This window comes from Pseudophryne corroboree, chromosome 9 (assembly GCF_028390025.1).
Source record: "Pseudophryne corroboree isolate aPseCor3 chromosome 9, aPseCor3.hap2, whole genome shotgun sequence".
Taxonomy (NCBI): domain Eukaryota; kingdom Metazoa; phylum Chordata; class Amphibia; order Anura; family Myobatrachidae; genus Pseudophryne; species Pseudophryne corroboree.
Window position 1 is genome coordinate 251,324,233 of NC_086452.1, and position 17,694 is coordinate 251,341,926.

At 47.0% G+C, this 17,694-nt stretch overlaps 1 protein-coding gene across 1 annotated transcript in view; it reads left to right on the forward strand.

Moving 5' to 3' along the window:
• EDEM3 (ER degradation enhancing alpha-mannosidase like protein 3) overlaps nt 1-17,694 on the forward strand; it is a 217,098-nt gene that overhangs the window by 131,930 nt on the left and 67,474 nt on the right. Inside the window, exons 12-13 of the mRNA XM_063940205.1 lie at nt 10,034-10,117; nt 11,497-11,621. Coding sequence (XP_063796275.1) covers nt 10,034-10,117; nt 11,497-11,621 — 209 coding nt within the window. The remainder of the gene's footprint in view (nt 1-10,033; nt 10,118-11,496; nt 11,622-17,694) is intronic.

The window sequence follows — 17,694 nt, forward strand, 5'->3', positions numbered from 1 at the left end:
TAATCTTCTTTATTATTTAACACCAGGACAAATAAATTCTCTTTTTCTTTATTTGTCCATTTTTCCATGATTCACGTCTACTATTTTTTTATTGTTTTTATATTTCACTTTTACGGCCCAATTTAGGGTCATAATACTTCATATGGGACATTAATAAAGTTGATTTATTCCATATGGGTATTGGTAGGTACTACAAAATAAATCAAGTGTTAATATATACATATATATAAAAAAAGTATAGAGACACAAATCTGATATCAAAAATCTTTATTGGTCTTGGGAAAAGAGTGCACCCAGAGAAACTGATCCCCTTTTCCTCACCTTGTCTGTATGTTCTTGGAAGAAGCAGCTTTGGATATGGGTACAATTGCCTCTCAGGCATCAGCTTCAGCAGTAGCCGCTCACAGAGCAGTTTGGCTACGTACATGGAAAGCTGATTCAGAATCCAAAAAGTTTTTGGAGTCTCTACCTTTTACTGGAGATAATTATTTTTCTCTATCGTCCTAAGTGGATGCTGGGGTTCCTGAAAGGACCATGGGGAATAGCGGCTCCGCAGGAGACAGGGCACAAAAGTAAAGCTTTTACAGGTCAGGTGGTGTGTACTGGCTCCTCCCCCCATGACCCTCCTCCAGACTCCAGTTAGATTTTTGTGCCCGGCCGAGAAGGGTGCAATTCTAGGTGGCTCTCATAAAGAGCTGCTTAGAGAGTTTAGCTTAGGTTTTTTATTTTACAGTGATTCCTGCTGGCAACAGGATCACTGCAACGAGGGACAGAGGGGAGAAGAAGTGAACTCACCTGCGTGCAGGATGGATTGGCTTCTTGGCTACTGGACATGAAGCTCCAGAGGGACGATCACAGGTACAGCCTGGATGGTCACCGGAGCCACGCCGCCGGCCCCCTCACAGATGCTGAAGCAAGAAGAGGTCCAGAATCGGCGGCTGAAGACTCCTGCAGTCTTCTTAAGGTAGCGCACAGCACTGCAGCTGTGCGCCATTTTCCTCTCAGCACACTTCACACGGCAGTCACTGAGGGTGCAGGGCGCTGGGGGGGGGCGCCCTGGGAGGCAAATGAAAACCTTTAAAAAGGCTAAAAATACCTCACATATAGCCCCAGAGGCTATATGGAGATATTTACCCCTGCCTAAATGTACTAAATAGCGGGAGACGAGCCCGCCGAAAAAGGGGCGGGGCCTATCTCCTCAGCACACGGCGCCATTTTCTGTCACAGCTCCGCTGGTCAGGAAGGCTCCCAGGTCTCTCCCCTGCACTGCACTACAGAAACAGGGTATAACAGAGAGGGGGGGCAGAATAAATGGCAATATATTAATATAAAAGCAGCTATAAGGGAGCACTTAATCATAAGGCTATCCCTGTCATATATAGCGCTTTTTGGTGTGTGCTGGCAGACTCTCCCTCTGTCTCCCCAAAGGGCTAGTGGGTCCTGTCTTCGTATAGAGCATTCCCTGTGTGTCTGCTGTGTCGGTACGTGTGTGTCGACATGTATGAGGACGTTATTGGTGTGGAGGCGGAGCAATTGCCAAATATGAGGATGTCACCTCCTAGGGGGTCGACACCAGAATGGATGCCTTTATTTGTGGAAGTACGGGATAGCGTCAACTCGCTTAAGCAGTCGTTTGCCGACATGAGGCGGCCGGACACTCAATTAGTGTCTGTCCAGGCGCCTCAAACACCGTCAGGGGCTGTAAAACGTCCCTTGCCTCAGTCGGTCGACACAGACCCAGACACAGGCACTGATTCCGGTGGTGAAGGTGACGAATCAACCGTATTTTCCAGTAGGGCCACACGTTATATGATTTTGGCAATAAAGGAGATGTTACATTTAGCTGATACTACAGGTACCACTAAACAGGGTATTATGTGGGGTGTGAAAAAACTACCAGTAGTTTTTACCGAATCAGAAGAATTAAATGACGTGTGTGATGAAGCGTGGGGTGCCCCGATAAAAAACTGCTAATTTCAAAGAAGTTATTGGCTTTATACCCTTTCCCGCCAGAGGTTAGGGAGCGCTGGGAAACACCTCCTAGGGTGGACAAAGCGCTAACACGCTTATCAAAACAAGTGGCGTTACCCTCTCCTGAGACGGACGCACTTAAAGATCCATCAGATAGGAGGATGGAAAATATCCAAAAAGGTATATACACACATGCAGGTGTTATACTACGACCAGCTATTGCGACTGCCTGGATGTGCAGTGCTGGGGTAGTTTGGTCAGAGTCCCTGATCGAAAATATTGATACCCTGGACAGGGACAATATTTTACTGTCGTTAGAACAAATAAAGGATGCATTTCTTTATATGCGTGATGCACAGAGAGATATCTGCACACTGGCATCACGGGTAAGTGCTATGTCCATTTCGGCCAGAAGAGCTTTATGGACACGACAGTGGACAGGCGATGCGTAGAGGAGTTATTTGAGGTCGGTCTATCGGATTTGGTGGCCACGGCTACGGCCGGGAAATCCACTTTTCTACCTCAAGTCACTCCCCAACAGAAAAAGGCACCGACCTTTCAACCGCAGCCCTTTCGTTCCTTTAAAAATAAGAGAGCAAAGGGCTATTCATATCTGCCACGAGGCAGAGGACGAGGGAAGAGACAGCAACAGGCAGCTCCTTCCCAGGAACAGAAGCCCTCCCCGGCTTCTACAAAAGCCTCAGCATGACGCTGGGGCTTCGCAAGCGGACTCGGGGGCGGTAGGCGGTCGTCTCAAAAATTACAGCGCGCAGTGGGCTCACTCGCAGGTAAATCCCTGGATCCTGCAGATAATATCTCAGGGGTACAGGTTGAAATTAGAGACAGAGCCACCTCGCCGTTTCCTGAAGTCTGCTTTACCAACGTCCCCCTCAGAAAGGGAGACGGTTTTGGAAGCCATTCACAAGCTGTATTCTCAGCAGGTGATAGTCAAGGTACCTCTTCTACAACAAGGGAAGGGGTATTATTCCACTCTATTTGTGGTACCGAAGCCGGATGGCTCGGTAAGGCCTATTCTAAATCTGAAGTCCTTGAACCTATACATAAAGAAGTTCAAGTTCAAGATGGAGTCACTCAGAGCAGTGATAGCGAACCTGGAAGAAGGGGACTTTATGGTATCCTTGGACATCAAGGATGCGTATCTCCACGTTCCAATTACCCCTCACACCAGGGGTACCTCAGGTTCGTTGTACAAAACTGTCACTATCAGTTTCAGACGCTGCCGTTTGGTTTGTCCACGGCACCTCGGGTCTTTACAAAGGTAATGGCCGAGATAATATTTCTTCTTCGAAGAAAAGGCGTATTAATTATCCCATACTTGGACGATCTCCTAATAAGGGCAAGGTCCAGAGAACAGCTAGAGATGGGTTTAGCACTATCTCAAGAGGTGCTAAAGCAGCACGGATGGATTCTGAATATTCCAAAATCCCAATTAATGCCGACAACTCGTCTGCTGTTCCTGGGGATGATTCTGGACACAGTTCAGAAAAAGGTTTTTCTTCCCGAAGAAAAAGCCAAGGAGTTATCTGACCTGGTCAGGAACCTCCTAAAACCAGGAAAGGTGTCTGTACATCAATGCACAAGAGTCCTGGGAAAAAATGGTAGCTTCTTACGAAGCAATCCCTTTCGGCAGATTCCATGCAAAGGGATCTGTTGGACAAATGGTCAGGGTCGCATCTTCAGATGCACCTGCGGATAACCCTGTCGCCGAGGACAAGGGTATCCCTTCTGTGGTGGTTGCAGGAGGCTCATCTATTGGAGGGCCGCAGATTCGGCATGCAGGATTGGATCCTGGTGACCACGGATGCCAGCCTGAGAGGCTGGGGAGCAGTCACACAGGGAAGAAATTTCCAGGGAGTGTGGTCGAGCCTGAAAAAGTCTCTTCACATAAGCATTCTGGAACTAAGAGCAATCTACAATGCTCTAAGCCAGGCGGAACCTCTGCTTCAAGGAAGACCGGTGTTGATCCAGTCGGACAACATCACGGCAGTCGCCCATGTAAACAGACAGGGCGGCACAAGAAGCAGGAGGGCAATGGCAGAAGCTGCCAGGATCCTTCGCTGGGCGGAGAATCACGTGATAGCACTGTCAGCAGTATTCATCCCGGGCGTGGACAACTGGGAAGCAGACTTCCTCAGCAGACACGACCTTCACCCGGGAGAGTGGGGACTTCATCCAGAAGTTTTCCACATGCTATTAAACCGTTGGGTAAAACCAATGGTGGACATGATGGCGTCTCGCCTCAACAAAACACTGGACAGGTATTGCGCCAGGTCAAGAGATCCGCAGGCAATAGCTGTGGACGCGCTGGTAACACCTTGGGTGTACCAGTCGGTATATGTGTTTCCTCCTCTGGCTCTCATACCAAAGGTATTGAGGATTATACGGCAAAGAGGAGTAAGACTAGTGGCTCCGGATTGGCCAAGAAGGACTTGGTACCCGGAACTTCAAGAGATGGTCACGGACGATCCGTGGCCTCTACTTCTGAGAAGGGACCTGCTTCAGCAGGGTCCTTGTCTTTTTCAAGACTTACCGCGGCTGCGTTTGACGGCATGGCGTTGAATGCCAGATCCTAAAAGGAAAAGGCATTCCAGAAGAAGTCATTCCTACCTTGATAAAGGCAAGGAAGGAAGTCACCGCGAAGCATTATCGCCGTATTTGGCGAAAATATGTTGCGTGGTGCGAGCAGCGGAGTGCTCCGATGGAGGAATTTCAACTGGGTCGTTTTCCTACATTTCCTGCAATCAGGATTGTCTATGGGTCTCAAATTGGGATCTATTAAGGTTCAAATTTCGGCCCTATCAATATTCTTCCACAAAGAATTGGCCTCAGTCCCTGAGGTCCAGATTTTTATCAAAGGAGTACTGCATATACAGCCTCCTGTGGTGCCTAAGGTGGCACCGTGGGATCTAAATGTAGTTTTAGATTTCCTCAAATCCAATTGGTTTGAACCACTAAAGAATGTGGATTTGAAATATCTCACATGGAAAGTGACTGTTACTGGCCCTGGCTTCGGCCGGGAGAGTATCTGAACTGGCGGCTTTGTCTTATAAAAGCCCTTATTTAATTTTCCTTTCGACATAGGGCAGAGCTGCGGACGCGTCCGCATTTTCTCCCTAAGGTGGTATCAGCGTTTCACCTGAACCAGCCTATTGTAGTGCCTGCGGCTACAGACGACTTGAAGGACTCCAAGTTGTTGGACGTTGTCAGAGCCTTAAAAATATACATTTAAAGGACGGCTGGAGTCAGAAAATCTGACTCGCTGTTTATACTGTATGCACCCAACAAGTTGGGTGCACCTGCTTCTAAGCAGTCGATTGCTCGTTGGTTTTGTAACAAAATTCAACTTGTACATTCTGTGGCAGGCCTGCCACAGCCTAAATCTGTTAAGGCCCATTCCGCAAGGACGGTGGGCTCATCTTGGGCGGCTGCCCGAGGGGTCTCGGCATTACAACTCTGCCGAGCAGCTACGTGGTCAGGGGAGAACACGTTTGTAAATTTTTACAAATTTGATACCCTGGCAAAGGAGGACCTGGAGTTCTCTCATTCGGTGCTGCAGAGTCATCCGCACTCTCCCGCCCGTTTGGGAGCTTTGGTATAATCCCCATGGTCCTTTCAGGAACCCCAGCATCCACTTAGGACGATAGAGAAAATAAGAATTTACTTACCGATAATTCTATTTCTCGGAGTCCGTAGTGGATGCTGGGCGCCCATCCCAAGTGCGGATTATCTGCAATACTTGTACATAGTTATTGTTAACTAATTCGGGTTATTGTTTAGGAAGCCATCTTTCAGAGGCTCCTCTGTTATCATACTGTTAACTGGGTTTAGATCACAAGTTGTACGGTGTGATTGGTGTGGCTGGTATGAGTCTTACCCGGGATTCAAAATCCTCCCTTATTGTGTACGCTCGTCCGGGCACAGTACCTAACTGGAGTCTGGAGGAGGGTCATGGGGGGAGGAGCCAGTACACACCACCTGACCTGTAAAAGCTTTACTTTTGTGCCCTGTCTCCTGCGGAGCCGCTATTCCCCATGGTCCTTTCAGGAACCCCAGCATCCACTACGGACTCCGAGAAATAGAATTATCGGTAAGTAAATTCTTATTGTTAAATAGTTAAACAGTATTTTGGAGTCAGAAGCAGACTCCAAGAAAGTGAAGTTTCTTTCCACATACAAATTCAAACCTAAAATTCAAGTTTTTCTGCCCTTTCGGTCTCAAGGGAAAGCAAAAGGAAAAGGGGATGGCAGTCCCAATACAATAAGTCTGGTAAGACTGAAAAGCATTGGGCTACTAGAGGACCAGCTTCTAAAACAGAAGATAAGCCATCAGCCTGATGGTGCGGGCCTCCACCTTGGGGGATCCCAGGGTGGGTGGCCGACTTCTTCAATTTGCACAGATCTAGCAGCAGTCTACCACAGAAGCCTGGGTGCAAGAAACGGTATCTCACGGTTATGCGTTTGCTTTCAAGAAAAAACCTCCCCAAAGGTTTTTTTTGTACCAGCCTGTCTTTGGTAGAGACGAAGGCCAAGGCTTTGCAAGAGGAAGTTCAGAAATTGCTTCAGTCAGGAGTAATCATTCCAGTTCCTCCTGCACAACGTGGACAGGGTTTCTACTCCAACCTGTTTCTTGTGCAGAAGCCAAATGGGTCGTCCTGGTCCATACTCCATTTTAAAAGTGCTGAACAAGTACATTTGGGTGCCTCGGTTTCATATGGAGACTTTACCTTCCATCATTTTGGCCATGAAGCCAGGGGATTTTATGGTGTCCCTGGATATCCAGGATGCTTACCTACATGTTCCGATAGCCCTGTCCCATCAGCATTATCTCCGGTTCGCTATCCTCCAACAGCAATTTCAGTTCCAGGTTCTGCCATTCGGATTGGCCATAGCCCCCAGAGTATTTACCAAAATGATGGTGGTAATGGCAGCTTATCTTCGCCAGCAGGGGATAATAATTTTTCCATACCTCGATGATCTTTTAATCCTGGCATAGTCTCAGGAGTTTACAAGGGGAAAAAGGTGCAGGTGCACTGTCCCACACTAGCTCAACCTGTAATAACCAGAGGCGTTTAGCATAATCCTGGCCAGGGCTATGAGCTTACCCACTGCGCCAAGGTAGCCTCTCATTGGGTAAGTCCCTAACACTAACTTCAGGGGTTCAGGTTTGGGGGGGCAGGACACCCCAGAGCCACCCCTGTGCCCTGGGGTTGTCTGGCTGGGTGGCTCTGGGTGTCCTGCCCCCCGGACCTGAACCCCTGTAGCTAGTGTTAGGGACTTACCCGATGAGAGGCTACCTTGGCGTGGTGGGTAAGCTCATAGCCCTGGCCAGGATTATGCTAAACGCCTCTGGTTATTACAGGTTGAGCTAGACATCCCATCTGGACAAAGGGAGACCCTTTTGGATATCAGATTGGGAAATTCTGACAATGGATGCCAGTCTTCAGTGCTGGGAAACGGTGTCAGGAAGGATTTGTTTCCAGGGGCAGTGGACCAAGGAAGAAAGTTGCCTGCCAATAAATATATTATATGCCAATAAATATATCAGCACCATAATATATATGGTGCTGATTCAAGCAAAGGACATCCTTCAGGTGAAACCAGTTCAAATCCATTCGGACAATACAACGGCAGTAGAGTACCTCAACCATCTGGGAGGAACTCGCAGCCAGAAAGCAATGAAGGAGGTGTTAGTCGCACGTTAAAGTGGGCAGAACTTCATCTTGCAGCCTTGTCCGCAGTGTTCATTCCGGGAGTCCTAAACTGGGAAGCGGATTTTCTCAGTCGACACAACATTCATGCAAACGAATGGGCTCTACACCCAGAGGTCTTCCAAAACCTGGTCGACAGATGGGGGGTTGCCAGAGATTCAGAGATTGATCTCATGGCGTCCCGTCAGAACAACAAAGTTCCCGCATACGGGTCAAGAACAAAGGATCCCAAAGCGATCTTTGTGGATGCCCTGTCGGTAAGATGAGACTTTCATCTAGCCTTTGTGTTTCCACCAATTGCCTTATTACCTAGGGTGGTGAGAAATTTAAAACAAGGAAATGATGCCGTTATACTAATAGCTCTGGCTTGGCCCAGAAGACATTGGTACACAGATCTTCAGAGGATGTCAATAGATGCTCCATTCCTACTCCCTCAATGTCCAGATCTACTGACTTAAGGTCCTTGTTATCACAGACACCTGGATCGACTGTCTTTGACGGCGTGGCTTTTGAGACCTCTATCCTGAAGTCAAGAGGATTCTCACAACAGGTAATTCAAACAATGCTCAGAGCAAGGAATCCTTCCTCAGCTCGCATTTATCACCGAATATGGCAAGCCTATATTCAATGGTGCAGTGAACGGAAATTTGACCCTAGGTCTTTCAGAGTTTCCAGAGTCCTAGCCTTCCTTCAGGCAGGAATGGATAAAGGTTTAAGGGTGGCTTCCTTGAGAGTGCAAGTGTCAGCATTGACTGTATAGTTCCAAAAGAAAATTGCCAACCTACAGGATGTGCGCCCTTTTTTTATTTTCCCAGGGAATGCTGCGCATTCAACCTCCTTTTGTTCATCCTACAGTGCCTTGGGACTTAAGTTTAGTTCTAAAGGCCCTTCAAGTTTCCCCATTTGATCCACTCAAAAGGATGTATCTTAAATGGTTGACAGCTAAAGTTCTCTTTCTACTGGCCATAGCTTCAGCTAGAAGAGTTTCAGATTTAGAGGCATTGTTATGTCGTCCTCCACTTCTGATTTTTTTTTTTATCCATAAAGAGCAGTTCTCGTAACTAAATCTGGGTATCTTCCTAAGGTGGTGTCTAAATTCCACCTTAACGAAGAATTTGTAGTCCTGGCTTTCCAAGGACCATACCTTTCTGTGGGAGATGCATCATTGGACGTAGTCCGGGCCTTAAGGATCTATGTAGATCGTACCAGTGCTATCAGAAAGACAGATTCTCTGTGTTCCCTGCGGGTTTCAAAAGAGAGGATGGCCTGCTGATAAGCAGACACTAGCGAGGTGGCTTCGGATGACTATTTCAGAAGCTTATTCTCCGGCTGATCTCCCTGTTCCAGCTAATGTCTCTGCTCACTCTACTCGTAAGGTAGGTCCATCATGGGCAGCACAACGTGGTGCTTCAGCAGAACAAATATGTAAGGCAGCCACATAGTCTTCCATTAACACGTTCTTTAGACATTATGCCTTGTATACCTTTGCCTCTCAGGACGCTGAATTCTGGCGAAGGATTCTCCTGTCCAATCAGGAGCGTCCCCACCACTGAATTGCTTTGGTACATCCCAATGTTATCCTGTGGATAACCTGTGGACCCTGTCGGAGAAATATAAGTTATGGTAAGAACTTACTGTTGATAACTGTATTTCTCTTAAATCCACAGGGATCCCACCCTGACGCACCTGATTTGAGTATCCTTTTACTAAGGGTGTGCATGTGTGTTCTTCTTGCCTGATTAGGGCTATCTATGATGCTCCTGCCTTGATCTTTGAAAAAACAACTGATTTGCCTGAGCCAGGAGGCGGGGATATGTGGACTGGCTCGTTGCATGCTGGGAGGCCAAAAAGCTCTGACTGTTTGTTGCAAATCTACTGTGTCTTCATCATATCTCAGTGTTATCCTGTGGACTTAGGAGAAATACCGTTATCAACGGTAAGTTCTTACCATAACGTATATTTCAACATCCAAGCCGTTAATATTGGCCACTGTACGGGAATAAAACAGTTTACTGAACTATTCATTGTAGAGATATTTACATGCAGAAGCTGGTTATCTCTGTGTACATTTTTTTTGTTTCTAGTTTTGTGAAAGCAGCTATTATTTCATGTCGTCATCATCCAAAGGTGGAAGGGGTGTTAATTGCTGCCTCTGGGCTGCACGTGTATTGTTCATGGTTCTGTAACTGAATAGCTTTGGGCACTCAACTCGTAGGACCAACCTTCTGATTAACCTGCAGCTTATTAATCTGTTAGAAGTTATTTATTTGCTCTGTCTTGCTGTAATTGGTGAGTGTTTGGTTGCATAGTATTTATAATGTGTACATATTTTAGGCCTTCACAACTGATTTCAGAGTTCACTGGGCCCAACATCCATTAAGACCAGAGTTTGCGGAAAGCACATATTTCTTGTACAAGGTATGAACCTTTTCAGTATATTTTGGTGTAAACTTTAAGAATATGTCCTTGTCTAGACTTTTCTAAATGAACAACAAAAATTTGTAATGCACTGGTCCATGGTGGCTGTGCTGCTACCAATTCTTAAATAACTGGGAACCCAATCGCCAAGGGGTCCTCCCGATAGCCATGCAATAACAGGCCCATGTGGTGGGTCTGCTTGCCACATGTTCCCAAGCCTGAAATACGGTTTCTTTGCCACAGGATTCCAAGCCTGAATTTGGGTTTCTTACTGGTTCCCAATTCAGAGCTGTTGCTTTTAATTCGTAGCAATAGAAAAATTGTCATCCATGCTCCCCACAGTTGCTGGTTACTGTATTGGCCTCTCCCACCTCTGATGGAAGGCTGTTCCACTGATCCACTTTTGAGACAGCACTGCCAGGACAGGTAACAGGGCCTGTCCAGTACTATCCTAAACTGATTTTATACCCTCCACTTTTAGAACCAACCTCAAAGACCTGGGTGAAAAACTGTGGGTCAGCATGGATACGGAGCATCTTTGCGCTCATTAGGTCGATAATGGAGAGACACCGTCTCTGTTCGCCACCTCCGTGCTTTATGATCCTCCCTTCCCTATTTCTTCTTTAACTTAAATCCTTCTTTACTTTTTTTCATACAGTATCTTTCTCTTTAGTTTCTATCTTAAGGTGCATACACACTGTGAGATTTTGACTATGCGATATGGACTATGCGCTTGCGATATTGGCTATGTGCAATTTTGACTAAGTACCAATTTGAGTATACTTTAGTACTAGATAGACTGTGCAGGCAAGTCAAATTTGACTATTTAACCTTGAAATACTGACGCCGCTAGACCGTTCAACGGTATCGCAAGGTGGCTAACACCTTGCGATTTGCACTAAATCTCAGTGTGTGTGTGTGCACCTTTACGTTACAGTTGTTACTTTTATATGTTTATATGTTTTATTGACTCTTTTGGCTATAGACACTGTCCAGTTCACTGAATTGATCTCGAGTGAACATTGATACCTTGTCAATATTTGTTTTGTAAACGTTTATTTGAAAATCTCAAAACAGAATATACATAAAAAATTGTGTGCCTATGCTTTTTATGTAGTTTTGCTTTTCTTATATAATCTAGTTCTAGTAAAAACTTAACTTATAATTGTACAGTACTTCACATGCTTGTATCTTTCTAATGCCAAAAACAATTAATTTGCTAACTATGTGGCCGTTTTTAGTTTCCTTAAATATACTGTGTGTGTGTGTGTGTGTGTGTGTGTGTGTGTGTGTGTGTGTGTGTGTGTGTGTGTGTGAGATATGCTATGTGCTGTGTATGTGGCAGCAATCATTTAAGCTATTTATACAAACTGTTACAGGCAACAAGTGATCCTTATTATCTACAAGTTGGCAAGACAATAATTGAAAATTTGAATAAATATGCACGCGTTCCCTGTGGATTTGCAGCTGTGAAAGATGTACGTACTGGGAGTCATGAAGACAGGTATGCACAATATACTTTTACTGATCTATCGGACATATGCAAAATCTTATAAGTTATGATAACATTTGAAGTGCCTGCTAAATTATGTAAGCTTTTATTTCAAATAAACTGTATTAAAACAATGCACATGAATGTATTGGAAGAATCTAAGAATAGGGATCTATTGCTAGGCAGAATATGTTAACATTATATATGTGTCCTCATGCACTTCTGCCACAGTTGTGCCAAACTTTCCTTCTTGGATCAACAGTACCATGCGACTCTGTTTGCACGGAGTGTCTGTTTCGTCTTAGTCGCACAAATTAAACAATCAAATGGGACAAAACCACTTAATGAGACTGCACTGATTAATTTGATATGTGACTCTTGTAGATCTGTGTGCGAATGAGTCAGAATCTGTATAAGAAATGCTGTAATGCTGCAGCTTTTTTTTCTCTTGCGTCCTAGAGGATGCTGGGGTCCACATTAGTACCATGGGGTATAGACTGGTCCACTAGGAGCCATTGGCACTTTAAGAGTTTAACAGTGTGGGCTGGCTCCTCCCTCTATGCCCCTCCTACCAGACTCTGTTTAGAAAATGTGCCCGGAGGAGCCGGTCACAGCTAGGGGAGCTCCATAGGAGTTTTTCTAGTTTTATTGTTTTTATTAGAGTTAGGCACAGGGAGGCTGCTGGCAACAGCCTCCCTGCTTCGTGGGACTTAGGGGGCAAATAGTTTCCAACCCTGAGAGGTTAATGGCCCCTATCTCCACTGCTCAGGACACTGAGCTCGTGAGGGTGATGATCAGTAGTCGCCCCAGGTGACCGCTCACTCCCGCAGCACTGCCGCCACCCCCTAACAGAGCCAGAAGATTCCGGTGGCGAGTGAGTCACCGGCCCCCCGGGAAGTGGGGAGCAGGTGTGAATGGCGGCAACAGGGTGGGAGCATGATGCTGACTGCTCTCCGGAGGCTCAGCGGTACACAGCGTGGCGCTATGAGGGGCACGCTGAGCCAGCACCTATACCCTACACTGGTCACTCAGGCTGTCAGGGACCTCGGTAACGCTGCCAGCACCATACCTCAGGCCAGTGTAAAGATGTAAAGTGCGGGAAGCAGCGCCATGTTTCAGGGGGCAGAGCTTCTCCTCAGAGCGGACCCAGCAGCGTTCAGCACCATTTTCCTCCCTGCAGATCCAGCTACAGAGACGCTGACGGGGAGAGCTGTCCCTCCACATGACTCCAGCTATCCTGTGTGGTTCCAGGGGTTTGTAGAAGGGGGGGGGGCTGTATATTTACTGTTTAGTCTATTAAGGTACACAGTCAGCGCCAGGTATTTGTATTGTTTATACCTAGGAAAGCGCTGAGTCTGTGCTGGCTCCAAGCTCTGTGTTTCTCTGAAGGTACTTTGAGGGAAACGGTGTCTGACATTTTCCAGTGTGTGTGGGTGTATGTTTTCTCACATAGCAATGTCCAGGGACAGTGGGGTAGATGTATTAGCCTGGAGAAGGCATAAGGAAGTGATAAACCAGTGATATGTGCAAGGAGATAAACAAACCAGCCAATCAGCTCCAATATGTAAATTAACAGGAGCTGATTGGCTGGTGCGTTTATTACCTTGCACATATCACTGGTTTATTACTTCCTTATGATTTCTCCAGGTTAATACATCTGCCCCTCTGTGTCTTATGCTGCAGAGGACATTTCTTCTCCAGAGGAATCCATTACTTGTACACAGGAATGTAATGTCTTGTCTCAGATCCCTATTACTGAGCCAGAATGGCTGACCTCTATTAAGCGAATGATCTTTCAGATCTCTACTAGGGTAGCTCATACTGAGACTGAAACTCAGGTTTTAAAGAAGTCTATGGCAGTTTGGTCAAGTTCTGTTCCTATTCCTTTAAAATTCCCTAGCATATACCTATAAAAATGTGCACTTGCCCAGATTATGCAAGATGACACAGATACCGACTCTGACACGGCAGACTGTGGGGATATGCTAAAGGGGGCGGAATCCCTGGCTAAAGGGGTGCAGCTCATGATTGAGGCCATTAGAGATGTGTTACACATTACTGACACAGCACCTGAGCAGGTTGAGGAGGCTTACTTCACAGACGATAAGAGAGCCTCGCTAACCTTCCCTGCGTCTAAAGAATTAAATGCTTTATTTGAAAAATCCTGGAAAACCCCGGAGAAGAAATTCCAGATTCCCAAGAGGGTTCTGGTTGCTTTTCCCTTCCCTGAGGAAGATGGAAATGATCGGAAAACCCGCCCATAGTTGACGCATTCTACCGCGTTAATAGAACCGGCTCATCGTAAGATTAACACTACGCTCAAATCCATATACACTGCTTAAGGGGTGTCCTTAAGCCCTACTATTGCCTGTGCATGGATTTCTAAAGCTATAGTAAAGTGGTCAGGCACGTTACTAGAGGACTTGGATACAATGGATAGAAGTGACATTGAACTGTTTTTACGTAACATACAGGATTCTGCAGGGTTCATGATGGAGTCAATGAAGTACCTGGGTACGCTGAACGCAAGGATATCTTTCATGTCGGTCTCAGCTTGCAGGGGACTCTGGCTACGCCAATGGTCTGCAGACGCGGAATCCAGGAGAAGTGTGCAGAACCTACCCTACACAGGTCAGGCTCCATTTGGGGAAGCGTTGGATGCGTGGATTTCCATGGCAACTGTGGCAAAGTCACCTTTTCGTCCCTCGGATAACGCCTTCTACAAAGAAACCCTTTTCTTCCTCTGCATGTTAGTCCTTTCGGACCGCTAAGACAAAAAAGTCCAAGCCTCCTACCACCTTCTTTAGAGGTGGGCGGACAAAATCCAAAAAGCCTGCACCTGCAGGCTCCCAGGACCAGAAGCCTGCTTCTGGTGCCTCAAAATCCTCAGCCTGATGGTGGACCACACAGCCTGGAGGACAGGCTGGTGGGGGCGAGACTCGGACGTTTCAGCCACGTCTGGGTGTCGTCCGGCCTGGATCCCTGGGTACAGGATATTGTGTCCCAGGGGTATAGACTGAAGTTTCAAGAAACCCCACCTCACCGATTCTTCAAATCAGGCTTGCCAGCATTACTGACAGACGGGACTATCCTACAGGAAGCCATCCAAAAGTTGGAAAAGTCAGAGGTCATTGTTCCAGTTCCACCTCATATGCACAATGTGGGTTACTATTCAAATCTTTTTGTGGTACCGAAGCCGGATGGTTCGGTCAGACCGATTTTGAACTTGAAAACACTAAACCCTTATCTAAGGGAGTTCAAATTCAAAATGGAGTCTCTGAGAGCGATGATCTCAGGTCTGGAGGAGGGGAAGTTTCTGGTATCCCTGGATATGAAGGATGTGTATCTCCACATTCCGATTTGGCTGCCGCACCAGGTTTACCTCAGATTTGCACTGTTAGACAGTCACAATCAGTTTCAGGCACTGCCCTTCGGTCTCTCCACGGCACCAAGGGTGTTCACCAAGGTGATGGCAGAGATGATGGTCCTCCTCCGCAGACAGGAAGTGAACATAATTCCATACCTGGACGATCTGCTGATAAAGGCGTCGTCCAGGGAGAAGCTGTTGCAGTCCATTGCTCTCACGACTCGTCTGCTCAGGGACCATGGTTGTATCCTGAACCTTCCAAAGTCACATTTGGAGCCGACAAAGAGATTCTTTGTTGGGGATGATCCTCGACACAGATGTGCAGAGGGTGTTTCTACCAGTTGAGAAAGCGTTGGTGATACAAACAATGGTCTGGGATATCTTGAAGCAAACCTGGGTATCGATTCATCAGTGCATTCGTCTTCTGGGGAAGATGGTTGCCTCTTACGAGGCTCTGCAGTTCGGAAGATTTCATGCTCGATTCTTCCAATTGGATCTCCTAGACAAGTGGTCGGGTTCTCATCTGCATATGCACCTGAGGATACGTCTGTCGCCGAAAGCAAGGATTTCACTCCTCTGGTGGCTACAAATGCCTCACCTTCTGGAGGGCCGCAGGTTCGGGATTCAGGACTGGATCCTTCTAAATACAGATGCAAGTCTCCGGGGATGGGACGCAGTCACTCAAGGGGAATCCAGTCTTCCAATAAACATTCTGGAACTAAGTGCCGTATACAACGGTCTTCTCCAAGGCACATCTTTTGCGAGATCGACCCATTCAAGTGCAGTCGGACAATGTGAGGACGGTAGCCTGCATAAACAGACAGGGCGGAACGAAGGGCAGAGCTGCAATGTCAGAGGTTACAGGAATCATCCTCTGGGTGGAAAAGCACATGTTGGCACTGTCAGCAATTTTCATTCTGGGAGTGGACAACTGGGAAGCGGACTTCCTCAGCAGACACGATCTCCATCCAGGAGAGTGGGGCCTCCATCCAAAGGTGTTCACGGAAGTGACAGATCTTTGGGGTGTACCTCAAATAGACATGATGGCATCCCGCCTCAACAAGAAGCTTCGGCGGTATTGCTCCAGGTCAAGAGATCCGCAAGCAGTGACGGTGGACGCCCTGGTAACTCTGTGGGTGTTCTAGTCGGTGTACGTTTCCTCCACTTCCACTTATTCCAAGGATTCTGAAGCTCGTAAGGAGAAAAAAAGTTCAAGCAGTCCTCATTGCCCCAGACTGGCCAAGAGGGCTTGGTACACGGATCTTCTGGATCTACTGCTGGAAGATCCGAGGCCTCTTCCTCTTCGGGAGGACCTGCTGCAGCAGGGGCCGTTCGCTTATCAAGACTTACCGCGGCTATGTTTGACGGCATGGAGTTGTTCAGAATTTAGCGCGGAAAGGCATTCCAAACAAGGTTATTCCAACCGATACAGGCTCCGAAAGGAGTAACGTCTAAGCATTACAGTCGTATTTGGAAAAAGTATACGTCTTGGTGCGAGTCCAAGAAGTTTCCTACGGTGGAGTTTTAACTGGGACGGTTTCTCCTCTTCCTGCAAGCAGGTGTGGATATGGGCCTGAGGTTGGGATCCGTAAAGGTCCACATTTAGGCCCTATCCATTTTCTTCCAGAAACAATTGGCTTCCATTCCTGAGGTTCAGACTTTCTTGAAAGGGGTTCTGCACATCCAGCCTCCTTTTGTGCCGCCTATGGCACCCTGGGATCTTAACGTGGTGTTACAGTTCCTACAATCGGATTGGTTCGAGCCTCTACAGGAGGTTGAGGTCAAGTTTCTCACGTGGAAGGCTGTCACTTTGTTGGCCTTATCTTCTGCTAGACGCGTGTCGGAGTTGGGGTCCTTGTCTTGTAAAAGCCCCTACCTGATCTTCCATGAAGATAGGGCTGAGCTCCGGACACGTCAGCAGTTCCTTCCGTAGGTTGTGTCGGCATTTCATATCAAGCAACCTATTGTGGTGCCAGTTTCTACTGACTCCTCAATTTCATCAAAGTCCTTGGATGTTGTCAGGGCTCTAACGATCTATGTGAGGAGGACTGCTCGGCACAGGAAATCAGACTCTGTTTGTCCTGTATGATCCCAAGAAAATTGGGTGCCCTGCTTCTAAGCAGACAATCTCTCGCTGGATCAGGTTCACTATCCAGCATGCATATTCTACAGCAGGCTTGCCGTGTCCTACGTCTGTTAAGGCCCACTCTACTCGTAAGGTGGGTTCTTCCTGGGCAACTGCCCGGGGTGTCTCTGCTTTACAACTCTGCCGAGCAGCTACTTGGTCGGGGTCGAACACGTTCGCAAAGTTCTACAAGTTCGATACTTTGGCCTATGAGGACCTTAAGTTTGGTCAATTAGTTCTGCAGGAGCCTCCGCGCTCTCCCTCCCATTCTGGGAGCTTTGGTACATCCCCATGGTACTAATGTGGACCCCAGCATCCTCTAGGACGCAAGAGAAAATAGGATTTTGATTACCTACCGGTAAATCCTTTTCTCGTAGTCCATAGAGGATGCTGGGCGCCCGCCCAGCACTTCGTTTTCCTGCAGTGTTTATCTAGTTCAGTACAACTTCTGTTTTTAGTTGTGTACTGCATTGTTACTTGGTAAGTAAGTCTGACCCTGGTCTTGTTTTGCAGGAAACTTTTTTAGCATAGCAGGGCTGCACAAGCGATCGCAGCCCTGCTATGCTAAACTACACTTTCAAGCTAGTTAGCTT